General features: G+C 34.6%; 1 protein-coding gene and 1 non-coding gene across 4 annotated transcripts; both read left to right on the top strand.

The window, feature by feature from the left end:
- The first annotated feature begins 2,286 nt into the window (after positions 1–2,286).
- Positions 2,287–2,394, top strand: LOC130971607 (small nucleolar RNA R71). The gene has a single exon (XR_009082818.1). It is a non-coding gene; the product is annotated as a small nucleolar RNA R71 (small nucleolar RNA).
- Positions 2,395–12,114: 9,720 nt separating this feature from the next.
- Positions 12,115–15,832, top strand: LOC130966176 (uncharacterized). Of its 3 annotated transcripts, none has more exons than XM_057890946.1 (10): positions 12,115–12,428; positions 12,731–12,839; positions 12,937–13,186; positions 13,321–13,425; positions 13,558–13,686; positions 13,857–13,906; positions 13,983–14,080; positions 14,158–14,442; positions 14,529–15,036; positions 15,614–15,832. In XM_057890946.1, exons 2-9 carry the CDS (start codon positions 12,770–12,772, stop codon positions 15,030–15,032), a joined length of 1,491 nt encoding a protein of 496 aa, XP_057746929.1. In that variant the 5' UTR covers positions 12,115–12,428; positions 12,731–12,769; the 3' UTR covers positions 15,033–15,036; positions 15,614–15,832. The 3 variants fall into 3 exon arrangements, with proteins under 3 accessions (XP_057746929.1, XP_057746931.1, XP_057746930.1); XM_057890948.1 differs by lacking the exon at positions 12,115–12,428 and adding an exon at positions 12,448–12,529; XM_057890947.1 differs by lacking the exon at positions 12,115–12,428 and having other exon boundaries at positions 12,572–12,839.
- Positions 15,833–25,767: the final 9,935 nt, after the last annotated feature.

Raw genomic sequence — 25,767 nt, 5'->3', positions numbered from 1 at the left:
TGAGTAAGGGTCGAATCCACAGAGATTGTTGGTATGAAGCAAGCTATGGTCACCTTGTAAATCTCAGTTAGGCTGATTGAACATTTGTAATAGTGATAATTGGATTGTTCTAATAAAAAGGAATAATAAAAGGGATAGAGATACTTATGCAGATTCATTGGTGGGAATTTCAGATAAGCGGAATGGAGATGCTGTAGAGCTCTCGGACGCCTGCCTTCCCATTGCTTCTACTCAATCCTTCTTACTCCTTTCCATGGCAAGCTTTGTATAGGGGTTCACTATCAGCTGTGGCTACTTTCATTCCTCTCGGGGAAATAACCTGTACGGCTGTCACTCGCACAGCTAACCAGTCTGGAGGCATCACCCATGGTTGATAGCTACATCCCATCCTCGCAGTGAAAGCTAATGCACGCACTCTGTCACAGTACGGCCAATCACGGTTGGTTCCCGCTCCTACTGGAATAGAATCCCTCTTTTGCGTTTGTCACTAACGCCCAGCAGGTTTAAGTTTGAAGCACGTCACAGTCATTCATGAACGGAATCCTACTCGGAATACCACAGACAAGGTGAGACTTTCCGGATTCCCAGGATCCTACTCGGAACACCACAGACAAGGTTGGACTTTCCGGATCCAGATGAATGCCGCATCTATCTAGCTTATACCACGAAGATTCTGTTGGGGAATCTAAGAGATACACATTCAAGCCTTGTTGCACGCAGAACGGAAGTGGTTGTCAATCACGCGCGTTCATAAGTGAGAATGATGATGAGAGTTATTAGCTCATCACATTCATCATGTTCTTGAGTACGAATGAATATCTTGGAATAAGAATAAGATAGAGAATTGAATAAAAGAAAATAGAACTTCATTAATCTTTGAGGTACAGCAGAGCTCCACACCCTTAATCTATGGTGTGCAGAAACTCCACCGTTGAAAATACATAAGCAAAAGGTTCAGGCATGGCCGAATGGCCAGCCCCTAAACGTGATCACTAGATCAAAATACAATCCAGGATGTCTAATACAATAGTAAGAGGTCCTATATATACTAGACTAGCTACTAGGGTTTACATGAGTAAGTAATTGATGCATAAATCCACTTCCGGGGCCCACTTGGTGTATGCTTGGGCTGAGCTTGATCTATCCACGAGCTGAGGCTTCTCTTGGAGTTGAATTTCGAGTTGTGATGTGCTTTGGGCGTTCAACTCCGGATTATGACGTTTTTCTGGCGTTTAACTCCAGAAAGGAGCGTGTACTTGGCGTTCAACGCCAGTTTGCGTCGTCATTCTTCGAATAAAGTATGGACTATTATATATTGCTGGAAAGTCCTGGATGTCTACTTTCCAACGCCGTTGAGAGCGCGCCATTTAGAGTTCTGTAGCTCCAGAAAATCCATTTCGAGTGCAGGGAGGTCAGAATCCAACAGCATCAGCAGTCCTTTTGTCAGCCTTTTTCAGAGTTTTGCTCAAATCCCTCAATTTCAGTCAGAATTTACCTGAAATCACAGAAAAACACACAAACTCATAGTAAAGTCCAGAAATGTGAATTTAACATAAAAACTAATGAAAACATCCCTAAAAGTAGCTCAAACTTACTAAAACTATATAAAAACAATGCCAAAAAGCGTATAAATTATCCGCTCATCAAGGATCTTGTTTCAGTCATGAAACTTTGAGTGGCTTTGATTAGATCAGAGACCATGGTTGCTAAGTCAGAGTGGCTCTGCTTAGAATTCTCTGTCTGTTGCTGAGAAGATGATGGAAAAGGCTTGCCATTGCTAAACCTGTTTCTTCCACCATTATTGTTGTTGAAACCTTGTTGAGGTATCTGTTGATCCTTCCATGAGAGATTTGGATGATTTCTCCATGAAGAATTATAGATGTTTCCATAGGGTTCTCCCATGTAATTCACCTCTTCTATTGAAGGGTTCTCAGGATCATAAGCTTCTTCTTCAGATGAAGCATCCTTAGTACTGCCTGGTGCAGCTTGCACTCCAGACAGACTTTGAGAAATCAAATTGACTTTCTGAGTCAATATCTTGTTCTGAGCCAATATGGCATTCAGAGTATCAATCTCAAGAACTCCTTTCTTCTGATTTGTCCCATTGTTCACAGGATTCCTTTCAGAAGTGTACATGAATTGGTTATTTGCAACCATTTCAATTAGTTATTGAGCTTCTGTAGGCGTCTTCTTCAGATGAAGAGATCCTCCAGCAGAGCTATCCAATGACATCTTGGACAATTCAGACAGACCATCATAGAAAATACCTATGATGCTCCATTCAGAAAGCATGTCAGAAGGACACTTTCTGATTAATTGTTTGTATCTTTCCCAAGCTTCATAGAGGGATTCTCCTTCCTTCTGTCTAAAGGTTTGGACTTCCACTCTAAGCTTACTCAATTTTTGAGGTGGAAAAAACTTTGCCAAGAAGGCATTGACTAGCTTTTCCCAAGAGTTCAGGCTTTCTTTAGGTTGTGAATCCAACCATATCCTAGCTCTGTCTCTTACAGCAAATGGGAATAGCATAAGTCTGTAGACCTCAGGGTCAACCCCATTAGTCTTGACAGTGTCACAAATTTGCAAGAATTCAGCTAAAAACTGATGAGGATCTTCCAATGGAAGTCCATGGAACTTTCAATTCTGTTGCATTAGAGAAACTAATTGAGGCTTAAGCTCAAAGTTGTTTGCTCCAATGGCAGGGATAGAGATGCTTCTCCCATAGAAGTTGGGAGTAGGTGCAGTAAAGTCACCCAGCACCTTTCTTGTATTGTTGGCATTGTTGTTGTTTTCGGCTGCCATGGGTTCTTCTTCTTTTAAGATTTCTGTTAGGTCCTCTACAGAGAGTTGTGCCTTAGCTTCTCTTAGCTTTCGCTTGGTCCTTTCAGGTTCAGGGTCAGCCTCAACAAGAATGCTTTTGTCTTTGCTCCTGCTCATATGAAAGAGAAGAGAACAAGAAAATATGGAATCCTCTATGTCACAGTATAGAGATTCCTTGAGGTGTCAAAGGAAAAGAAAAATAGAAGGAAGAAGTAGAAGAATTCAAACTTATCAAGAGAAATGGAGTTCGAATTGTGCATTAAGGAATAGTGTTAGTCCATAAATAGAAGGATGGGAGAAGAGGGGAAGAAATTTTCGAAAATTAAATAAAAGATTTAAAAAATATTTTGAAAAATAGTAATTGATTTTCGAAAACTAAGAGTGGAAAAGAAATCAAGTGATTTTTGAAAAAGATTTTGAAATTAGAAATAAAAAAGATATGATTGAAAACTATTTTGAAAAAGATGTGATTAAAAAGATATGATTAAAAAGTTATAATTTTAAAAAGATGTGATTGAGAAGATATGATTTGAAAAACAATTTAAAAAGATTTTGATTTTAAAAATTAATGACTTGGCTAACAAGGAAAGATATGATTCAAACATTAAACCTTTCTCAACAGAAAAGGCAACATACTTGAAATGTTGAATCAAATCATTAATTGATAGCAAGTATTTTTGAAAATGAAAAGAAATTGATTTTGAAAACATATGATTGAAAAGATATGATTTGAAAAAGATTTGATTTTGAAAAATTTTGAAAACTTAAAAAAAATTTGAATTGAAAACAGAATCTTCCCTCTTGTGCCATCCTGGAGTTAAACGCCCAGAATGGTATATATTCTGGCGTTTAACGCCCAAAATACTACCCTTTTGGGCGTTAAACGCCCAGCCAGGTACCCTGGCTGGCGTTTAAACGCTAGTTTGCCTTCCTCACTGGGCATTTTGAATGCCCAGCTTTTTCTGTGTAATTCCTCTGCTGAATGTTCTGAATCTTCAATTCTCTGTATTATTGACTTGGAAAGACACAAATTAAAAATATTTTTGGATTTTTAATGCTGAAGATTAATCAAAATGCAACTGAAATCAAATAACAATGCATGCAAGACACCAAACTTAGCAGTCTGTATACTACTGACACTAACAAAATGAGAATGCACATGAAAAACACAAAACACTCAAGTCAAGAGAATTTAAAGATCAGAGCAAGGGAATCATCAAGAACAACTTGAAGATTAATGAAAACACATGAATGAATGCAAGAAGAACAGAAACATGCAAATGACACCAAACTTAAAATGAGACACTAGACTCAACAGACAATATTTTTGGTTTTTTATAATTTTGTAAATTTTTTTTTGGTTTTTCGAAAATTAAGTGGAAAAAAAATAAAGATATCAAAATTCTTAATGAGAATTCCAGGAATCATGCAATGTTAGTCTAAAGCTTTAGTCTAAAGTAATTAGACATGGCTAGCCAAGCTTCAGTAGGACATTACATTCAAGAGCTAAATTGATGAGAATCAATCAGCTTTGGTGATGATAAGAGCATCACCTTGAAACACTAGAATTCATTCTTAAGAACTCTGAAGAAAAAATACCTAATCTAAGCAACAAGATGAACCGTCAGTTGTCCATACTCGAAACAATCCCCGGCAACGGCGCCAAAAACTTGGTGCACGAAATTGTGATCTCTACTTTTCACAACTCAGACAGTCCCTAGTAATGGCTCCAAAAACTTGGTGCGCAATACCATGGTCTAAACATAATTTCACAACTTCGCACAACTAACCAGCAAGTGCACTGGGTCGTCCAAGTAATAAACCTTACGCGAGTAAGGGTCGATCCCACGGAGATTGTTGGTATGAAGCAAGCTATGGTCATCTTGTAAATCTCAGTCAGGCAGATTCAAATAGTTATGGATGATATATGAATAAAACATAAAGATAGAGATACTTATGTAATTCATTGGTGAGAACTTCAGATAAGCGTATGGAGATGCTTTGTCCCTTCCGTCTCTCTGCTTTCCTACTGTCTTCATCCAATCCTTCTTACTCTTCTCCATGGCGAGCTGTATGTTGGGCATCACCGTTGTTAGTGGCTACAGTCCCGTCCTCTCAGTGAAAATATTCAAAGCACCCTGTCACGGCACGGCTAATCATCTGTCGGTTCTCAATCAGGTTGGAATAGAATCCAGTGATTCTTTTGCGTCTGTCACCAACGCCCAGCCTTCAGGAGTTTGAAGCTCGTCACAGTCATTCAATCATTGAATCCTACTCAGAATACCACAGACAAGTTTTAGACCTTCCAAATTCTCTTGAATACCGCCATCAATTCTAGCTTATACCACGAAGATTCCGATTAAAGAATCCAAGAGATAAACACTCAAGCCTTGTTTGCTTGTAAAACGGGAGTGGTTGTCAGGCACGCGTTCATAAGTGAGAATGATGATGAGCGTCACATAATCATCACATTCATCAAGTTCTTGAGTGCGAATGAATATCTTGGAATAAGAACAAGCTGAATTGAATAGAAGAACAATAGTAATTGCATTAATACTCGAGGTACAGCAGAGCTCCACACCTTAATCTATGGTGTGTAGAAACTCCACCGTTGAAAATACATAAGAACAAGGTTCAGGCATGGTCGTGAGGCCAGCCCCCCAAAACATGATCAAAAGAATCCAAATGATCAAGGATCCAAAGATTCAAAGATCTAAAAATGAAAATACAATAGTAAAAGGTCCTATTTGTAGAGAACTAGTAGCCTAGGGTTTACAGAAATGAGTAAATGACATAAAAATCCACTTCCGGACCCACTTGGTGTGTGCTTGGGCTGAGCATTGAAGCATTTTCGTGTAGAGACTTTTCTTGGAGTTAAACGCCAGCTTTTGTGCCAGTTTGGGCGTTTAACTCCCATTCTTGTGCCAGTTCCGGCGTTTAACGCCGGGCATTCTTGAGCTGATTTGAAACGCCGGTTTGGGCCATCAAATATCGGGCAAAGTATGGACTATTATACATTGCTGGAAAGCCCAGGATGTCTACTTTCCAACGCCGTTGAGAGCGCGCCAATTGGGCTTCTGTAACTCCAGAAAATCTACTTCGAGTGCAGGGAGGTCAGAATCCAACAGCATCTGCAGTCCTTTTCAGTCTCTGAATCAGATTTTTGCTCAAGTCCCTCAATTTCAGCCAGAAAATACCTGAAATCACAGAAAAATACACAAACTCATAGTAAAGTCCAGAAAAGTAAATTTTAACTAAAAATTAATAAAAATATACTAAAAACTAACTAAAACATACTAAAAACATACTAAAAATAATGCCAAAAAGCGTATAAATTATCCGCTCATCAGGAGCGCAGTTCAGTTGGGTCAAAACATCACACTGAAAACTGGAAAAAGGGAAACGAACACGCAGCTCAGTTAAGCAAGGTACATACAAATAAAAATACTGCCAGTCACCTCTCCTCTCACAAACCCTATCCTCACCAGAACAGGAGAGAAGCTCAACTGACACACCAGAACCATCTTTCGTGAATTTCACACTACCCAGATCACTCATAGACTCCACACTCGTATAAGACGACGAACGGGTTCGAACGTCATCATGCACCCAATGATAAAGGTCATCCTTCTTCACCTCAACTACTTTCAACTTCTCTCTCTCTCTCTCTCTCTCTCTCTCTCTCTCTCTCTCTCTCTCTCTCTCTCTCTCTCTCTCTCTCTCTCTCTCTCTCTCTCTCGCCATGGCAGAAAACAGAAGCAAAGATGAACAAGAGAAGAAAACTAACCTTTTAAAGTCATGATGGGTCAAACAAGGAGGAAGAATTCGAAAGAGCAGAATGTTGAAAATGCAACAAATGTTATTACAGTCCACTAACGTAGTGGAGACCAAGGTAATAACTGCCCCAACACCAAAAACCCAAACGGCAAAGGGTAAGAATTAATTATTGCACGTTTCACGAAGTAAAAAAACTTTTTAAACATTGCCCATATATTTCAAAAGACCAAAAGTCCAACTAGTAAAAGCCCACAAAAATGAATAAGTAAAACCACATTCGACGAGCATGAAGCTTGCTTGTCGCCTCCACAAAACGACACCAGACAAGCTTGGGGACTATGACGTGTGCCCCATCATATTCAGAACCGAAGCCACACTTAAAACCGACCATATAATCTGGACACAAACAAACCAAACATACAAGTCACACATGACTAAGCACAAACGTCATCTCTAAACGGTTACAATCAGCAACGGCACACTCCATCCAACCCACAAGATCAAAACAAACAAAGGAAAGATACCACCTCACCCGTCTATAAAACAGAACCGAGTAAACACACAAAGACTCAGGTTACACAACTCATTCTGATTTATAATTATTATCTCTCTTTACTCATATACTTACTTGAACGTTGGAGTGCTTTTTGCAGGTGCTCCCGCCGCCGTGTTTCACATTACTGAGGTCCCTTATATCTCTCCTCTCGAACGACTTATAGTTCTCCCCAGAGGCAAGCAGAAGTCGGAGAAGGAGACGTACACCTCAGTCAACCAGAACGGAACACAACTAAAAAAAAAAGAAAGAAATAAGAAAAAAATATAGCATTAAAGAAGACGTTTTTGTATTTTTTATAGTAAACTTTCAGTATTAAAACCTATGTGTATTTTCTAATAAATTTCGTGTAATTTTATTCTGAAAAGTTTTGCATAATTCAAAACTCTTCTTCTTCCTCTCCATCTTTTGCTGCTTTTTCTTCTTCTTTTTCATCATCATCTTTTTTTTCTTATTTATCTTTTCTTTCTTGTTTTACTTTCTCAAGTTTCTTCTTATTTTACTTTCTTAACAAGAATAAAAACAAAACAAAAAATCAAACAAAGAAAAAGAAGAAACACATAATACTACAAAATTATTAAGAAGAGGACAAACCTACATTCATTCAACTAAAAGAAAGAAAGAAATAAAAAAAATACAATATTAAAAAAGATATTTTGGTGCTTTGGTATCAAAATTTTGGTAAAAACCAAGAAATTCATGTGTATTTATTAAAAAATTTTGGTATATTTTTATTCTGATAAGTTCTGCATAATTTAAAATTCTTGTTCTTTCTCCGCCTCATATTATTCTGCTTCTTCTTCATCTTCTTTTTCTTATTTATTTTCTCATAATTCTTCTTGTTTTACTCTTTTAAGATAAATAAAATAAAAAAATAAAAATCAATACTGCAAAATTACTAAAAAGAAAAGGAGAAAAAAATGCAGCAACAACAGCAATAAAAAAATGACGATGGAGAGAAAACACGTGAAGAAGAAGAAAGAGCGCGACAAAGAAGAATGAGGAACGTGAAGAAGAAGAAGAAAAAATGCGAATAAGAAGAAAAAATGCGAAGACAAAGAAAGATATATTTACGTTAGTGAAGCGCGCGTGTGTACACGCTACATATGATGGAAGTGGTTTTTGTTGGGTTTGGACCAACTTGGTTGGACTTGAGTGCCAAAAAGACTTGGACATATAGCAGGACTGATTAAAAATGCTTCACATAACCAACTTGGGTTAGTCGAGTGGTCAGCTCACTCGTCCGCTTAAATAAGTATCGGGGGTTCGAATCCCGCCTTGTGCATGTAGCAACCCATTAGCCAGCGATAGACCCTTGAATAGAGCTCAGATCCGCGATGGATTAGTTCTTCACCTGTCCGGTTGGGAGATACCGTGGACAAAAAAATGCTTTACATATATTGAGGGTTAATAGTTAAATTTGTCTCTGAAAGATTACTCATTCTTCAAATTGGTCCTCAAATAATTTTGTTAATCATATTAGTTCTTGAAAGATAAGATATAAGTCAAATTGATCATTCTATTAGTTAAATGATGACGTGTCACGTTAAGTGCCATGTGGTATAATGACGTAGTTGGTTAATACCACGTGTCACAAGATAATTGGTTGACATGTCAGGTTAGTGATACTTGGTATGCCATGTGTCATTTGAAATATCATAAATTTATTTATAATCAAATTAGTCAGTGAAGTACACATATAAGTTATTTTTATTCCTAAAATTTAAAAAATTGATCAAATTAATTCTTATATAATTTTTTTATTTTTTCTCTATAATATTAAATTTTTAATATTAATCCTACTCATTTTAATCTTATTTTTTACACCTTATTTTTTTACATCGTCGACTCCCATGTCATTGAGTCCTCGCCTAAAATGCACAGTAGACTTCCATGTATATCTTGTGTGCCAGTGGTCCGACGCCAATGACTCCACCTAAACAAAATTAGAACGATTGCAACAACAACAACAACAACAACAACAACAACAACAACAACAATAATAATAGTAGTCAAAAACAATATCGTCGGGCAAGTGGAACACCAACATCGACGAGCTGATCGCATGAAATTGGCACCAGAAATGACATACGCTCCCACGCCCAAACAAAAAGTAGTATGAGTGACCTATCCATCTCTTTACAATTGTATCGTGATGCACGACACAAAGATTTGTATAGATGTGCCAAACTAACTGCCTCCAACTGTATAGTGGAATCCGGTGAAAATCTCGAAGTAGAGGCAGAAACTTCGAGTTCAATGAAGTGGTAGACTTATCCGTAAACACAACCATTTCGAGCACACAGAAAGTGTGAGCCCAAACGTACCGTTCAACGGACTCTTGCGTGTCATACGGTTTGGTGTCTCTACACCACCAAAACCATCAAGATTTACCTTACTCAAGACGTGATCGTGCAGACCGGGCTCTCGATCAAAACAAGCGATGCAGCTCTCCAAAAAAACTGGTGACTGCTATCTGTTTTACTCGTGACGAGCTCCCCATTAACCGGGAGGTCAAGAATATGTGTCACGTCTTCCAGCGTTATTGTCACTTCACCGACTGAAAGGTGAAACGTGTTGGTTTTCGGCCTCTATCGTTCCACCAAGGCACTCAGGAGTGCAGAATGGCCTCTCATTTCGTCTACTCGTGAAACGTGTTGAAACCCAATAAATACTAGTGATGCTGCAGCTATCTCGTTAAAGGTCTCTGACAGATCTAGTTTTCTGGACAACAAATTTCTGATAATCTACAAAAAAAATAATAATTATTAATATTACTTCATAATTATAATTAGTGCTAACAATAACATTAATAAAAATATTAATACTTTTCTTAATAACTAGCAACAACTATAATAATAATAATAATAATAATAATAATAATAATAATAATAATAATAATAATAATAATAATAATAATAATAATAATAATCTGTTAACAATATATTATTAATAACAGTTATTATTATATTAACAAATAATAATAAGAATAAGACCGTGATAATTTTATAAACAGTATTATTATTATTATAAAAAATAATAATAAATTATTATAAAATAATAAAAATTTATTAAATAGTATTATTTATTATTATAAAATAATAATAATTTATTATTATTATCCTAAACAGTATTATAAAAAATTAACAATATATTAATTATAATAATAAATTTTTTTGGAGATTTAATCGTAATAATCATTACTCAAATATAATAATAATAATAATAATAATAATAAAAGGTAAAATATATTTTTTGTTTTTGAAATTTGACAAAAGTTTTAAAATTATTCCTAAGTTTTATTTTGTTTCAATTTTGTCCCAAAAATTTTTGATTTGCATCAAATATACTTCTGACGGCTAATTTTTCAAAAAAGTTAAGATCGATTCAACAACAATTTCATAAGAACAACCTCTCAACACAAGTAAATCAAGTATAATTTTCATACATTATTGTTATATTAGTCTTAAAATTTTTTGAAAATTTAGCTTCCGATGGTATATTTGATGCAAATTGAAAACTTTTGGGACAAAATTAAAACAAATAGAACTTATGGATATTTTTAAAACTTTTTCAAACTTCGAGAACAAAAAATATACTTTATCCTAATAATAATAATGAAAATAACAATAAAATTACTAGATAAAACATAAATACATAAAATACAAATAAATATATTTACTTATTCATCATAAAATTAAAAAAAATTACTCATTAAAAATGATTTAGATATTCAATAACGTGTTCTTCAAATTTGGTACAATCATCAACAATTTTTCTTTCCTTCTTTACTGAAATTCTAACTCTTTACTGTATTCTTCTTTTTTCTCCCTCACAAAAGGTACCCTACTATACTCTAAGTCTCTAACACATTCTCAACAAAGTGAAAACCTTGCTTCACTCCCAGTTCAACCTGCATTTTATTTATAAAGACTGCTTCAGCACTTTCCATGCATACGTGTCGTCCATACAGTAAGGAAGCCTGCCAATCGCAATTTGCGATTTGTCCCTGTCATCTGCCAATAACGTGCGTTTAGTGCGTTTCGAAGTGGTCAACATGCTAATCATATCTGCATGCAGGAAACAAGGGACATATTTTAAAACGTGATTTTTTCTTCTTATCAAATACAGTTTGCATTTTGCTATGGACGCATTTTTTTGTTTTTTGTTTCCATCAAAATATAACATGCGTTTTGCGAGTATGACTATAATAGCTTTATATTTGTGCATAACACGCCATTTACCAATATAACTGTATATCACTATTTTTTTTATCCATTCATAAATTAATTTCTAAATTTTTCCTTATGTATACGATTGTTTTATTTTCTGGGTGACGTTGTGTATACGAATGTTTGAATAGAATGAGTGTCGCATATCTCTGCTATCTGAATTTCTTGCAGAAAGCTGGCACAACTGCACAAGCTAGCTTGTTAATCTTTGACCTCATGAAAGTTTGGAAGGTCTATACTTTTTGGTTTCCTATGTGATCTTTCAATTAAGAAATAATCATTCACGAGTTTTATCAAAAGTTTTATTATTAATTAATATATATTATTATATATACAAAATAAAATATAAATTTCTACTATTCTATATTTATTTTAGCGAATTATTTAAAAATTAGTTGTTAATCAATAAATTATTATATCTATAAAATAAAATTCGAATTCCTACTATTCTATATTTAATTATTTATTTACAGGCGAACCCTAATTATTTATTTACAGGCATAATTTTTTTTAAACGGTATATATATACTGAATAGAATAGTGGATACACACGAATGAACAGGATAGTACTCCGAAGACAACACGTGTCCCCTCCTTGTTGAGAGAGAAGTATCATCGTCATGTGCCCTTTCCACTTGTCCATAACCTAAATCCATTACGATACATTCAAGATAAGCGGAGGGCCCCAGTCTCTTTAACTTTGATTTATTTTGTCCCCTGTTCCATTGGATCCAAACAGTATAGCCTTAGATCTTTCACTTATCGATTTTACTTTTACAGCAACTCGCAGCTTTTCCTTTTGCTTTTGCTGTCAGTTGATAAACAACTCCCCGAATTTCAGAAGAAGCAACATTGCTGCAACCAAAAATTGGGAAAAGCAAAAGAAGAATATAAAAATCATCAGGCAGCAATATCATGCTATCAAATTGGAAAAAAAGGAAAGTAAGAGTGGGCCAGCCACTCATCCAAGATTATATATATATTTATTGATTTATTGATATTCAAGTTACTCGCTGGATAACGATCGCGTCCATTCTTTGAGCTCCGTGGTAATCCATTGATCTCACACCCTTTCTCTCTTTATTATATATAAAATATATAATGTTTGCTTGGAAGCCACTTCTACCGAGTTCCAAATGTATACGCATGGGTATGGCCTATGCATATGCTTGGATCAAGCTATGTTTATTTCTTCAATTTGATTCCAATTTTTTTTTGTTGGTTATGATGAGCAAATTCTCAAGGCTTTTTTCATTTTCTGGAGTTGGTGTCCAAAGAGACTCACATATGGACAAAATTTGAACATTTATGATTCAATTTTATCCGAATCTAAAGCGGTTCCTGATTTCAGGCATGTTGCAATGATATGATTGGATTTTTTAGCTGATTCATGGATGACATATTTAACAGTCTCTTGCGCTTGACAAGTTATATAAGTGATCGATTTATTCAATTCATAGGTGAGTTTTTCTATTTTGTCGCTGCTTAATTGCTCTGTATCACTCGTCATAGTTGTCAATTTCTGTTTGAACAAAGTATCATATTTGCATGATGCAGAGGATCTGGTACTTAGAGATGCAATTAGATGCATTGAAAATTTTGGGGTCACACCGACGATCTCCTCTTCAGTATGCTGTTCAAATGGCTATACCATAAGCACATCTTGGAAGCCACCTCAATGTGGAATTGGAATCTGTGAAAATAATAGAGCCTCTTACAATACAAGAGAACTGCTTGTAGATACAAGATCGTTAATTGTACATGCCAGTCATATCACTGCAATTGTTCCTTCAATTTGTTACAAAGGGTAACAACCTTACATCTTCATAACTCATATCCAACTATACTACAAACGAATAGATAATAAATTGCATGGATGTAAATTGTGTTGGCTAGTTGTTTTGCTTTGCTAATATGTTGGAAGACAACTTGTGTGTGCAGTTTGACACTCCCATTATATGGAATACAATATGCTTGGAATTTGGGAATGGCTTCTTTCCGATATTCTTTCTTGTGCATTAGATGTGCTCACGATCAAGTTCATAGGTAAAACAAGGTTTATGAAAGCAATATTGTGGGAACACAACATTAGATTTTAGATGGAGATCAGTTCATTCCTGTTATTGTGTTTCTGAATACATCAAGAAAGTGATAACTGGTAATGATTGGCATTCTCAGACTTGTGTCTCGCGTGCGGAAAACCTTGCGCGGTTCCTATGATGATATTGGTTGGTTGCAGCATGCTCCTGGAATGCCTCCAGTACAGGATGGAACTTCAAGATTCTTGGAATTACTTGCCGACATAAGGTCACAATTTTATCTTAGCCTAAAGGCTTAAATTGAAATGCTAACTATTACTATGTTATTATATTATGCTTCTTATTCAAATGAGACATTCAAAATGTAGCTGGTTGCTTCATGTTCATCACTTTGGAGGAGTTTGTTGAAATAAAACTTTTTCAGTTTGTGTTCTACAGGGATGGAGAGCACACACTGCCCAACTCATTTGTTTATCTGTTGATTCCAGGTATGTCAAAATCCACACGTAAATTTTATGTACCATTTTAGTTTAGCCTTGAAATTACAATATTCATATGTGATAGGCCTCTTTAGCAACCATGGACCCTTGTATTTTGTTGCCACTAAGAAGTTCTTTTCCAAGATGGGTCTAGCTTGCCATATTGCAAAAGTTCATAGTGAGGTAATTCATCAGTTTATCTAACTTAGTGGATCAGTTTCACTTTCCAATATTTCTTATTTCTCTTTCGTCTTATTAAGGCATCGGTAGAACACAATGCCTTGGTACTCAAGCAATACATTGAGGAGATTTATTGGGGTTCGGGCAAGCCTGTCATGTTACTAGGACACAGCAAGGGCGGGATAGATGCTGCGGCTGCTCTGTCGTTGTATTGGTCGAATCTGAAGAACAAAGTTGCTGGATTGGCACTGGTACAGAGTCCATATGGTGGCACCCCTGTAGCTTCCGATATGCTCCGTGAAGGCCAGATTGGAGACAAAGAAACCCGCAGGATCATGGAGCTTCTAATTTGCAAAGTAATCAAGGTAATCAATTATTTGTTGGCAATTGTTTGGGTTTAGGCCATTTCACATGTCCACACTTAACAGTAAGTGTGAATCATGTACTTTAGGGTGACATACGGGCACTGGAGGATCTCACATACGAGAAGCGAAAGGAATTCATCACGAAGCACGACTTGTCCCTAGATATTCCTCTCATATCCTTCCATTCAGAAGCAAGGATTGCACCTGGTGTTCTTGCCACCATGACTCAGATAGCTCATGCAGAACTTCCGTGGCTCCCATTGCCTAAATCAGACCACTCCGACACCTGTCTCGTGTCCGGACGCCAAGTTCCAGTAATGATTCCTATATCTGCTGCCATGGCTGTGTGTGCTCTCCACCTCCAGCTAAGGTATGGAGAGAAGAGTGATGGCCTTGTCACGTGCCGTGATGCTCAAGTTCCAGGATCGGTGGTTGTCAGACCAAACATGAAGCTTGATCATGCATGGATGGTGTACTCTTCAAAGAAGAAAAATCCTACTGAACCTGATGCACGCGAAATGTGTGAAGCTCTGTTAACTTTGCTTGTAGAGCTTCGTAACATGAAAAACGGATTGGAGCAACCTCTTTAAAGAGGTAAGTCTCTCTCTGATTTTTCTTCCTCAAAAGTTCAATATTCAATTTCCGTGGTGGGTGTTCAGGTTTCTTTAGATTTTAAGTAATTTAGCTCCCTGCTTTTTTATTATAATGTAACGCCATCAAAAATTGCCTACCGGAATTTGTTGCAAGATCCAAGTAAATTGCTACTATTTAATTATTTATTTATCGAGTTCAATTAGGAATCAAATACTTTCAAGTAATATCAGCTCGAGACGTGCGTGTTTAGAAATGTAGGCGATGTGATCAGAGTACTCATAGTCGTGCTAAATGTAAAAATTCTAATCAGAAAAAAAATGAATTTTTTTAGAAAATTCTGGCTTTATAGATCATCACATTTAGAATTGCAATGTTGATTTTGTCCTAAGTTATGCATTCCAAGTGATTCTACTTTGATTTTAGTTGTATTTGTGAAACCCGGCACTTGAATTCTGCATTTTTACTTTGATTTTAATTATATTTGTGTAATATTGCACTTGAATTTTGCAGTTTTATTTTTATTTTAATAGTGTTTGTGCAAAGCTGCACTTTTTTATGCACTTTCATTATGCAACAGGTCTGGTTTAAGGTTTATTGTGCAATTCTACAAATAAACTACAAAATTCTGCACTTATATTCCGCAATTGTGTACAAATTCTGTAATTTTGGATTAAAGTGGTGTAATTCTGCACTTAGTTAATAAAATTATGCAATTCTGCACTAAAATTTTGTAATTCTGCATTAATATTCTGTAATTCTGCACAAATTTTGTAATTCTGCGCTTAGTAAATTAAATTCTGCAATTCTGCACTAATTCTGAGATTCTGCACTAATATTCTGTAATTGTGCACATAGTTAATTGTGTATTTTTCGCACAAATTCTGTAATTTTGCACTAAAATTGTATAATTCTGCTCTTAGTTAATAAAACTCTGCAATTTTTGCACAAATTCTATCATTTTGAACTAAAATTGTAAAATTTATGACTAAAATTAATAAAACAAAACAAAAGAATTTCAGGAAAAAAAAAACTTTCTATAAAATTTTTAATTGATATAATTTTATTGTAAGTCAAAGATCTATTGAATAATTGTGCATTAGCTAAAATTAAACAACTCTAATGTTTCTATACTACTATTCCTTATGCTTTATTGTACAAGTATATTGTAAAAAATGACGAGTCTTCAAGTACACATACATTGCAAAAAGTGTCAGCCAACTTACTGAAAAATGTACCAAAAACCAAATTATTCATTTAGAATAGCAAAATGAAATTAAAATTGGGACATATATACGTCTCTGGTGATACTTTTCTCTTTTCACATGAATGAACCAGACAAATCTTTTAGGACTTCCAGACTTCCAGTATATCTTTGAAAGACACCTTTTTGTTACGGTCCAAATGATATAATTTGAAAATAATTGCAACATAGACAAACAAGTAAATTTCGGTACCGCTATTCAATTCAAACAAATCATAGACCTGAAATTCTTGGAGTGTGAGCTATGAACAAATGGAACCATAACAATATGATGTATACATATGAATTTGAGAAAAAAAAAAAAGACAGCATTTTTAACCTACTCTACATCTTTGATAAAAACAACTTCTACGGCATAAGTTAAATCTTCTATGTAACAAGAATCCAAAGGAATATTACTTGAAGGGACCATATTCAATTGCAATAACAATTTTGGAATCAAGTTTACAAAATTGTGCGGAGAGAAAGGTGAGAGAAACTACTCCAGTTCTGAGCGGTATAGACACATACGTTCAATTTTATGTTGAGCAGTAGCTTTAGCGCTGAAAGCAGATCAGAATGCAAATAAAGCACAGAATCCATCACACCATAACGTAAAAAAGTTAGTAATTTTGGCAAAAATTGTATGGTGCATTTGAGAAGTGGATTCATGGTGAACTTAGGGACGGAGAAGAACTCATTCGAAGGAATGAATCCCTTTGCTTTGCGTTGCGATCAAGCTGACAAAACCTTTGGTACAACGATACTATCTCCTGCTGCCAAACTAACAGTACCAAAATAAACGTCAGATCCTAATGGATGAATGAATGGAAAATAGAATAGGAGAAGGGCAGTTTGAATTGGCATTAGGTCTCTCCTTCTCTCTATTTTTTCCCTTTTCAATTGGATTTTTTCGTTATTGTTTTTAATTTTGTAATTATATTTTTTATATTAAAAATATTAAAACTAATAGAATATTTCTCTCAAAATATATGAAAAATAATTTAGTTATATTTTTAATTATGAATATTTTTAATTTATAAAAAATATTCAGTTAATTCTAATATTTTTTATATTAAAAATAATTTAATTATAAAATTAAAAACAGTATAAAAAATTAATTAAAAAATATAAAAATTTAATTAAAAATTTAATAAAATTATAGAAATCAATAGAATAATTAAACTTCTAAAAAAATTATTTTATATTTAGATAGATTATATAAAAACAAATTTTAAATATAAAAAGTACTTTAATTTTATTTGAATAAAATAAAAAAATATTTTTTTATTTAATTTACATAAAAGAACAAGATCAAAACATAAAACTCATTACTAGCATGTTTCAACTCTTAATACATGCCACTAACATGTTAAAATATAAAGCACAAAACAATCTCCTTTAATAATCTAATATCTTTAGATAGCTACTGTATTCATTTGCTCAATTTGATTATATAAATAAAAAAGTATAAATAAAAATATATTCATAACTTATAAAATATTAATGATGCATATATTATAATAAATTTTATATAATTTATGAAGGTTTCAAAAGGTTTAGAGAAAGAGAGTTAAATTTATGTCTTTCTTTAATCTTGAATAATTAAGTCTTAAACTCATAATTTTGAACTTGATTTTCGTTTGGTTTGCGCAATAAATAATTCAGGAAAAAATTTTGTTTTGTCTCATAAAAACAAAAAAATAGAACTAAAGCAGAATAAAAGAAAATGACATAGGCATATATCCTTATTCAGTTGCCTTGTTCAATGCAACTTACATCCAGTCTCCATTATAACATTGGTGAAATTTTTACTACAATCCAACTATTATATACACTAATTTTCTAGGACTCAACGTAATTTTATCTGGGCACTCAAGTTTTAACATAAATTTGACTTGGTTATGTTAATACCTAGACTTACCATACTAAGTGCATACCCAACTTAGTAAGGGATATCTCTCAAGTATATGACACAAGATAGAAAATACAACCAAAAAAAATCTGAAACTACTCTTGGTTGTTTTCTCAAGTGTATCTCTCAGTCTTTTCACTCTGGATTTTTCTCAATGCTTCTCTTTCTTGTCTTTTACCTCTCTAAAAAAAAAACTAAGAAAGATATACATTGAAAATGAAATACAAAAAGTAAAACACGAAGGCGATGATGAATAACACTCCTGACTCTATGAACTGAACCCAACTTTTGAACTCATAACTTTGTTCTTCATCTTGGTGGAGTGCTTCTTTTAGTATAGGTGCAATGCTTCCAAGACTTAAAACTCAATAGTGAGGATTCTTTCCCTCTCCCTCCTTGCCCCAATGCAGATTCAATTATTCTTTTTGTACCTTGTTTTGAGCCAAAAATTAAGATTTCTTTCAAGTCAACTTTGTGGACCTTGAGATTTCAGAATTCATCCATTCCCTTCTTTCAATCAACCCCAAAATTAGGAATTTTAAATCTGATCTATTTGTTTGACCGAGGACAACAAGGCATAAAAAATGAGCTTGCTCAATGATAATCTCAAATCTATACCCTTGAGAGTGTGTTTTGGCCCCAAGTAACAATTTGAGCCTTTGATTTATCGCAGTGAAGATCAACCATCATCTTCTTCAACTTTTCCAAAAATGGCGTTGCAGAGAGTAGGAAAAGAAGTGAAGAAATCAATTTGCATACAAATAAAAATAAACCAACCACCTTTAACCTCTGATTTAGTTTAACATGCCTTTGTTTAGTGTGATTGAAATTGGACATTGCTTTTTTTGATTGACTTTTTCTTTCTTTCTTCTCTGGTGAGTGAGCTCGAATATGAAGCTTTCTCTTTCTCTTTCTCTTGTGTTTGTCTGAAGTGAGCATCTGAAACTTTGCTTAGGTTTGCTTCTCTATTGCTCAATTAGGATTGGGTTTGGGTAGTGGATCAATTTTCCTTCTATCGCATTCGAGTACATTTGTTTCATTGGTTTGGGTTACTGCATAATTATTTGGACTTGTATCACTAAGTAAAATAATCAAACCCAATTGAGTGTTTAACCCAATAACTTAATGTTTATCATTATAATCAAATTAATTTTGTTCTCAACATAACAATTTCTTAATTCTTCCATCATTTCTACCTTTTCTTGAGTTAGTTCCTCCCATATAATTCTATCATTATCATCACTAGCATTATCATTATCATCACCATCACCATCATTTTCTCTTTCAATGTCTTCTATTTCTTAGATATCCTCAAATTGCTCAAGAATATTGACATCATTTGAGTCTGTTCTTCTTATATAGTTGTGCAAAGCAAAATAAGTCCATATAATTTGAAACTGAATCTTAAACTTGAAGTTAATCATTATATTTCGTAAAATTTTTCACTTTATTTTCAAATTCTAAAAGTTCGTTCAATAATAGTAGTTAAAAACCTCATCACGTGATCTAAAAAGAATATTTTATGATCTAAATAATATCCTAAATTCAAGAAGATGATATTTTGTATTCCTATAACTTATAAATACCAACAATAAGAATAAAATAAATTAGCTAAGATACTTTGCAACAAGATTAAAATATTTTAATACAATTAATTTTTTTTTAAACAAGATCACTAACATATAGGAAAAAGGAGAAATTATAAATCTTGTCTTTGCAAAACTTCCATAAAAAGTCTAGTATCATGTGAAGCACTTTCCTATTCATGCCATGTGAATATAAAGCACATATCAAAATCACAAATAGCTAAAACATTAGTGCTTGTAAATCTTTTTCTGCATGTGAACGATGTCTTCGTATCAGTAGGTACACGTATAGATATATAAGTTCCATTTATAACCCCAATCAATCTTTAAAATGAGGCCAATATCGTTCATCGTCCTTAATGTATGTGGAAAACATCACTGAAAATATAATCAATAGGCCTTATAATCTCATTTCCTAACTTCCTGATAGCTTTCAACATCCGATTAAACTGTCTGTAAATTGTCTCACCTGATTGTTGAAATCTTTTTTCAATTTGTTTAAACGAAGTCCCTTGCCCAATCATATGCAAAAGAATTGATACAGCTTCTTCTATGCCAACATGCTTTGTTGGTTTTAATCCATGCTTTAAATGTAAGTCAGTTACTAACTGATTAAAAACATGCTTTCTCATTTTTTGAATTTTTCGAAAAATTGATTTTCATTCGCTGTCTTTAACTCTTGTAACCACATGCACGTGTCCTATCAGAATTGAAGTTCTCTTCTCCTCTGAAGATTCTTGATTGAATCTATGACCTTCTTTTAATTTTGAATGATAAGTTCTCAAACCAAAAAATAAAACTTTGTTTCTGTTTAGTCTGCGAGATTGATTATGAAGGAGACAATTGATGAGCGGATAATTTGTACGCTTTTTGGCATTGTTTTTAGTATGATCTAGTTAGTTTTTAGTATATTTTTATTAGTTTTTAGTTAAAATTCACTTTTCTATACTTTACTATGAGTTTGTGTATTTTTCTGTGATTTCAGGTATTTTCTGGCTGAAATTGAGGGACCTGAGCAAAAATCTGATTCAGAGACTGAAAAGGACTGCAGATGCTGTTGGATTCTGACCTCCCTGCACTCGAAGTGGATTTTCTGGAGCTACAGAAGCCCAATTGGCGCGCTCTCAACGGCGTTGGAAAGTATACATCCTGGGCTTTCCAGCAATATATGATAGTCCATACTTTGCCCAAGATTTGATGGCCCAAACCGGCGTTCAAAGTCACCTCAAGAAATTCCAGCGTTAAACGCCGGAACTGGCACCTAAATGGGAGTTAAACGCCCAAACTGGCATAAAAGCTGGCGTTTAACTCCAAGGAGAGTCTCTACACGAAAATGCTTCATTGCTCAGCCCAAGCACACACCAAGTGGGCCCGGAAGTGGATTTTTATGTCATTTACTCATCTTTGTAAACCTTAGGCTACTAGTTTTCTATAAGTAGGACCTTTTACTATTGTATTTTCATCTTTGGATTGTTTTTGATCCTTTGATCATCTTTGGACATCTAGTTCTTAGATCATTGGGAGGCTGGCCTCACGGCCATGCCTAGACCTTGTTCTTATGTATTTTCAACGGTGGAGTTTCTACACACCATAGATTAAGGTGTGGAGCTCTGCTGTACCTCGAGTATTAATGCAATTACTATTGTTCTTCTATTCAATTCCGCTTGTTCTTTGTCCAAGATATCACTTGTTCTTCAACTTGATGAAGATGATGATTGACGCCCATCACCATTCTCACTCATGAACAAAGTGACTGACAACCACTCTTGTTCTACAAGCATCTGAGGCTTAGTGAATATCTCTTGGATTCCTGATTGCACGATGCATGGTTGATCGCCTGACAACCGAGTGCTCGCCTGACAAACGAGCCAACCATTCCGTGAGATCAGAGTCTTCGTGGTATAGGCGAGAACTGATGGCAGCATTCATGAGAATCCGGAAGGTCTAACCTTGTCTGTGGTATTCTGAGTAGAATTCAATGACTGAATGACTGTAACGTGCTTCAAACTCCTGAGGGCGGGGCGTTAGTGACAGACGCCAAAAGAATCACTGGATTCTATTCCGGTCTGATTGAGAACCGACAGATGAATTCCGCTATGCTGTGACCAGAGCATATGCAATCATTTTCAATGAGAGGATGGGAGGTAGCCACTGACAATGGTGAAACCCTACATAAGCTTGCCATGGAAAGGAGTAAGAAGGATTGGATGAAGACAGTAGGAAAGTAGAGAGACGGAAGGGAAGGCATCTTCATACGCTTATCTGAAGTTCCTACCAATGAATTACATAAGTACCTCTATCTTTATCTTTGTGTTTTATGCGTTTATCACTATACCCAATTGAGTTTGCCTGACTGAGATTTACAAGGTGACCATAGCTTGCTTCATACCACCAATCTCCGTGGGATCGACCCTTACTCGCGTAAGGTTTATTACTTGGACGACCCAGTGCACTTGCTGGTTAGTTGTGCGAAGTTGTGTTTATGCCATGGTATTGAGCATCAAGTCTTTGGAGCCATTACTAGGGATTGTTTATGTTTTGAAAAGTATTGATCACAATTTCGTGCACCAACAATTTTATTTCGTCTCATAAATCATAAAAAACAGAATTAGAACAAGGAAGAAGAAAATGATACAGCCATATATCCTCATTTAGTTGTCTTGTGTAATGCAACCTACATCCAGTCTCCACCACAACTGTGGTAGAATTTTTATTATCTTCTCAAGTATTACATACACCAATTCTCAAGAATTTAACCTAATCCTATTAGGGAGAAACCAAGCTTTAACATAAGCTTGACTTAACTAGATTACCTCCTGGACTCTCAACACGCTAAGTGATTACCCAACTTAGTAAGGGTTACAACTCAAATACCAGATATAAAACAAAAATACAACTAAAAGAAATTAGAAATAAATTATTACTTTTCACTCCAAATTCCTCTCTTTGCATTTTTTTCCAATGACTTTTTCTTAATGCCTCACTTATATCTCTTTTACCACTGAATAGAAATAAAGAAAGATAAAATATACAAATAGAATATTCAATGATAGACCATGAAGGAGATGATGTTGAATAACTAAAACTCTATATTCTGAACTCTATATGCTGAACCCAGATTCTGAACTCTCAAATGCTCCTTTTAGTATAGGTGAAATACTTCCAAAACTTTAAACTTGATTTGTGATGTTTTTTTTTATTTTTGCTTTGGATTCTCTCTCCTTGAATAGAAAATGAAGTTGATTTTTTTTTGTATTGAGTTCTATTTCCACACCTTGGGCTTGCTTTCAAAAATTAGCTCCTTGAATCTTGAACCAGCTAAAGTTTTCTTTCTCTTTTCTTTTCTCAGACCAGAAAATCGGAGATTTGATATCAAAGTTAATCATAACATTAGAGAGATGAGCAGCAGCAGTTTACTTCCTCAATGGGTTTGCCAAATCCAAACCCTTAATCTTGTGCTTTGACCAAAATTTTGTTATCAACCATTGATTCACAGCAGAGTAAAGTAGCCACCACTTTTTTCATATTTTCCAAAATAGTTGTGTAGAGGGAAGAAAAAAATCATTAAATAATTGACTTATTATTTAGCTTAACTTGTTTATGTTGATTTTGATTTGACATAGCCTCCTTGATTATCTTTTTCTTTCTTCCCCTTTTTGTGCTTAGCGAACGGCTGAGCTTCTCTTTCTTCTTGTATTTTACTCGAAACACCATAGCACCACCAATTGAGGATTGTTTTTCTTTTTTCTGAATGATAATGGGCTGGATTTTGGATTCAATTCCATTAAGCAGCCTTGGAAGCACTGGGTTTCTCTAGTTGGGCTACTTGTCTTCTTTGTTTGGGCTGCACAATGAACATGGGTCTGCAATACTAAATAATTTGATCAAATCTCAATTGGACTTTTAACCCAACAACCAACATATTTATCTTTATCAAATATTGTTATAATTTAGTTAACTCAACAATCTTTCCTTTGATGATAAACATCATTAAAATAGGAATAAAGAAAATGAAATACAAAGTTCATATTAGAGACTTTTCTTTTATGATATCATTTCAGATGTGATTAGCTCTCCCTTTCTTTTATAAAATATACTCCCCCTTAATGTGAGATTTTCAACAACCAACTCATATGCCTCATTTGCATACAATCTGAGTTTTAGCAACACAAGCCAAAGATTATTAAACATGAGCAACTCAGCAAAATAATCAGCAAAAATTCAGAACAATTAATCCTTAAGACATCAAATCAGCATATGTTCTCAATATTAGAATAATTTAAACATCAAATAATTAGAATTATTGATCATCAAGATATCAAAACATCATAAGTTCTCAATTATTTATCAAGCAATTAATCATCAAAACATCAAACATCACTATTCTTGTCACTACTCTCCCTTTTGTCATTAAGGGAAGAAAATGTAACCAGTAGGATTGGCAATGGGTACGGTAGGTAGGGTTTGGATTCTACCCTCACCCTACCCGCGGGTTAAAAACTTTCTTAAAATTCTACCCTACCCTACCCATGGGTTGAGAATTTCTTAACCCTAACCCTACCCGTACCCTAAAAATCTAAACCCTACCCTACCCGACCCTACCAGCAGAAATATAAAATTCAACCATAGCAAATTTCATACATATTAGTAAAATAGAAAATAAAAAACCAAGTTCAAATTAAAATTAAAAATAATAAAATGTTAAAGAAATTCAACATAAAATTACAAATAATATGATAATGAACTAGTTTAATGGTTATTTCAAATTTTTATAAGAGAAAGATTATGTGTTCAACATTCACTTTTTTCACTACATACATAACTTTTACATATATATTATATAATATATTAGGGGTGCAGGTAGGTAGGATAGGGAATACTCTGAACCCGTACCCTACCCTACCTGCAGACAAAATCGCACTGTACCCTACCCTACTCGCAGAGGATCGACTAGACAACCCTACCCGAACGGGTTGGTCCGGATTGAGTATCCGTGGGTAAGGTATATATTGTCAGCCCTAGTAACCAGTCCAGGCCTACAAGAGATAGATTAAAAGTCAAAGATAGCATAACTAAATAATACGTCTAGTTAAATAGTTATACTCATCCAGAAAGTAATAAAACAATAGCTAAAACCCAATCGTCACACAAAATAAATGCAACAGTAGCCATGAGACATCTCTAGGCATCCGAGTCTTCATCCTCAGTGTCCAATGGCTTCTCTTGATCAGTAGCCATGGTGTCATTTTCATGAATGTTATCCACATACTTCAGAAGAACTGTCACTCTATCCCTTGGCTTGCACAAAGCATTTTCATTTCGAACAACAAGTTTTCCCTCTTGTTGGCTTGTGGGGATGAAATGATTGGACAAATTCATCAATTCTTGAAAAACATCCTTAACAACTCAGTACAGAAGAAATTTGTGCCCCATGGAGGCTAATGTTCACAGTGGTGGATTGAGGAGGAATGTTATCAAGCTCTTCTTCATCATCATCAAAGAACACTCTTTCAGTTTTTGTAGGTCCTTTCTTTTATTGTTTCACCGCACTACCCTCTTTTAGGTAAGAGGTCTATTTTCAAATGTCCCATTAGTCAGGTCAACACCAAAAAATTAAAAAATACAGGTTAAAAATATGCCATAAAAAAGTGACATATTCTTATCACTCTTTATGTAGTCATATATATACCTCATCATCAAATAAATAAAAAAAATTAATTTTAATAATGATTGTATACAACACCAATGTATCATAAATTGAAACCCTTTGATATGAATCACTTTGAGGGAGGATGATGTGATTTACAATGTGATAGAGTTGTGCATGGACAGGACCTAAACGTTTATGGTTAGGAGTGAGACCATCAATGAGTAAAATATTTTCACAAACAGAGGCAAGAACTTCTTGGTAAGTAATACCTAAACCTTCATTCCATTTTTCAAAAAGTATAAACATTAACAATAACATCTGAATGTCCTAGGACTTCACT

The sequence above is a fragment of the Arachis stenosperma genome, chromosome 3 (genome assembly GCF_014773155.1).
Source record: "Arachis stenosperma cultivar V10309 chromosome 3, arast.V10309.gnm1.PFL2, whole genome shotgun sequence".
NCBI lineage: Eukaryota > Viridiplantae > Streptophyta > Magnoliopsida > Fabales > Fabaceae > Arachis > Arachis stenosperma.
This window is presented reverse-complemented; position numbering and strand designations above follow the sequence as displayed.

Coding starts and splice junctions, on each gene's coding strand:
- LOC130966176 (XM_057890946.1), top strand. CDS start 12,770: ATGGATGACATATTTAACAGTCTCTTGCGCTTGACAAGTTATATAAGT. Junction 12,840..12,936: donor TCGATTTATTCAATTCATAG/GTGAGTTTTTCT, acceptor TGCATGATGCAG/AGGATCTGGTACTTAGAGAT. Junction 13,907..13,982: donor TGTTTATCTGTTGATTCCAG/GTATGTCAAAAT, acceptor CATATGTGATAG/GCCTCTTTAGCAACCATGGA.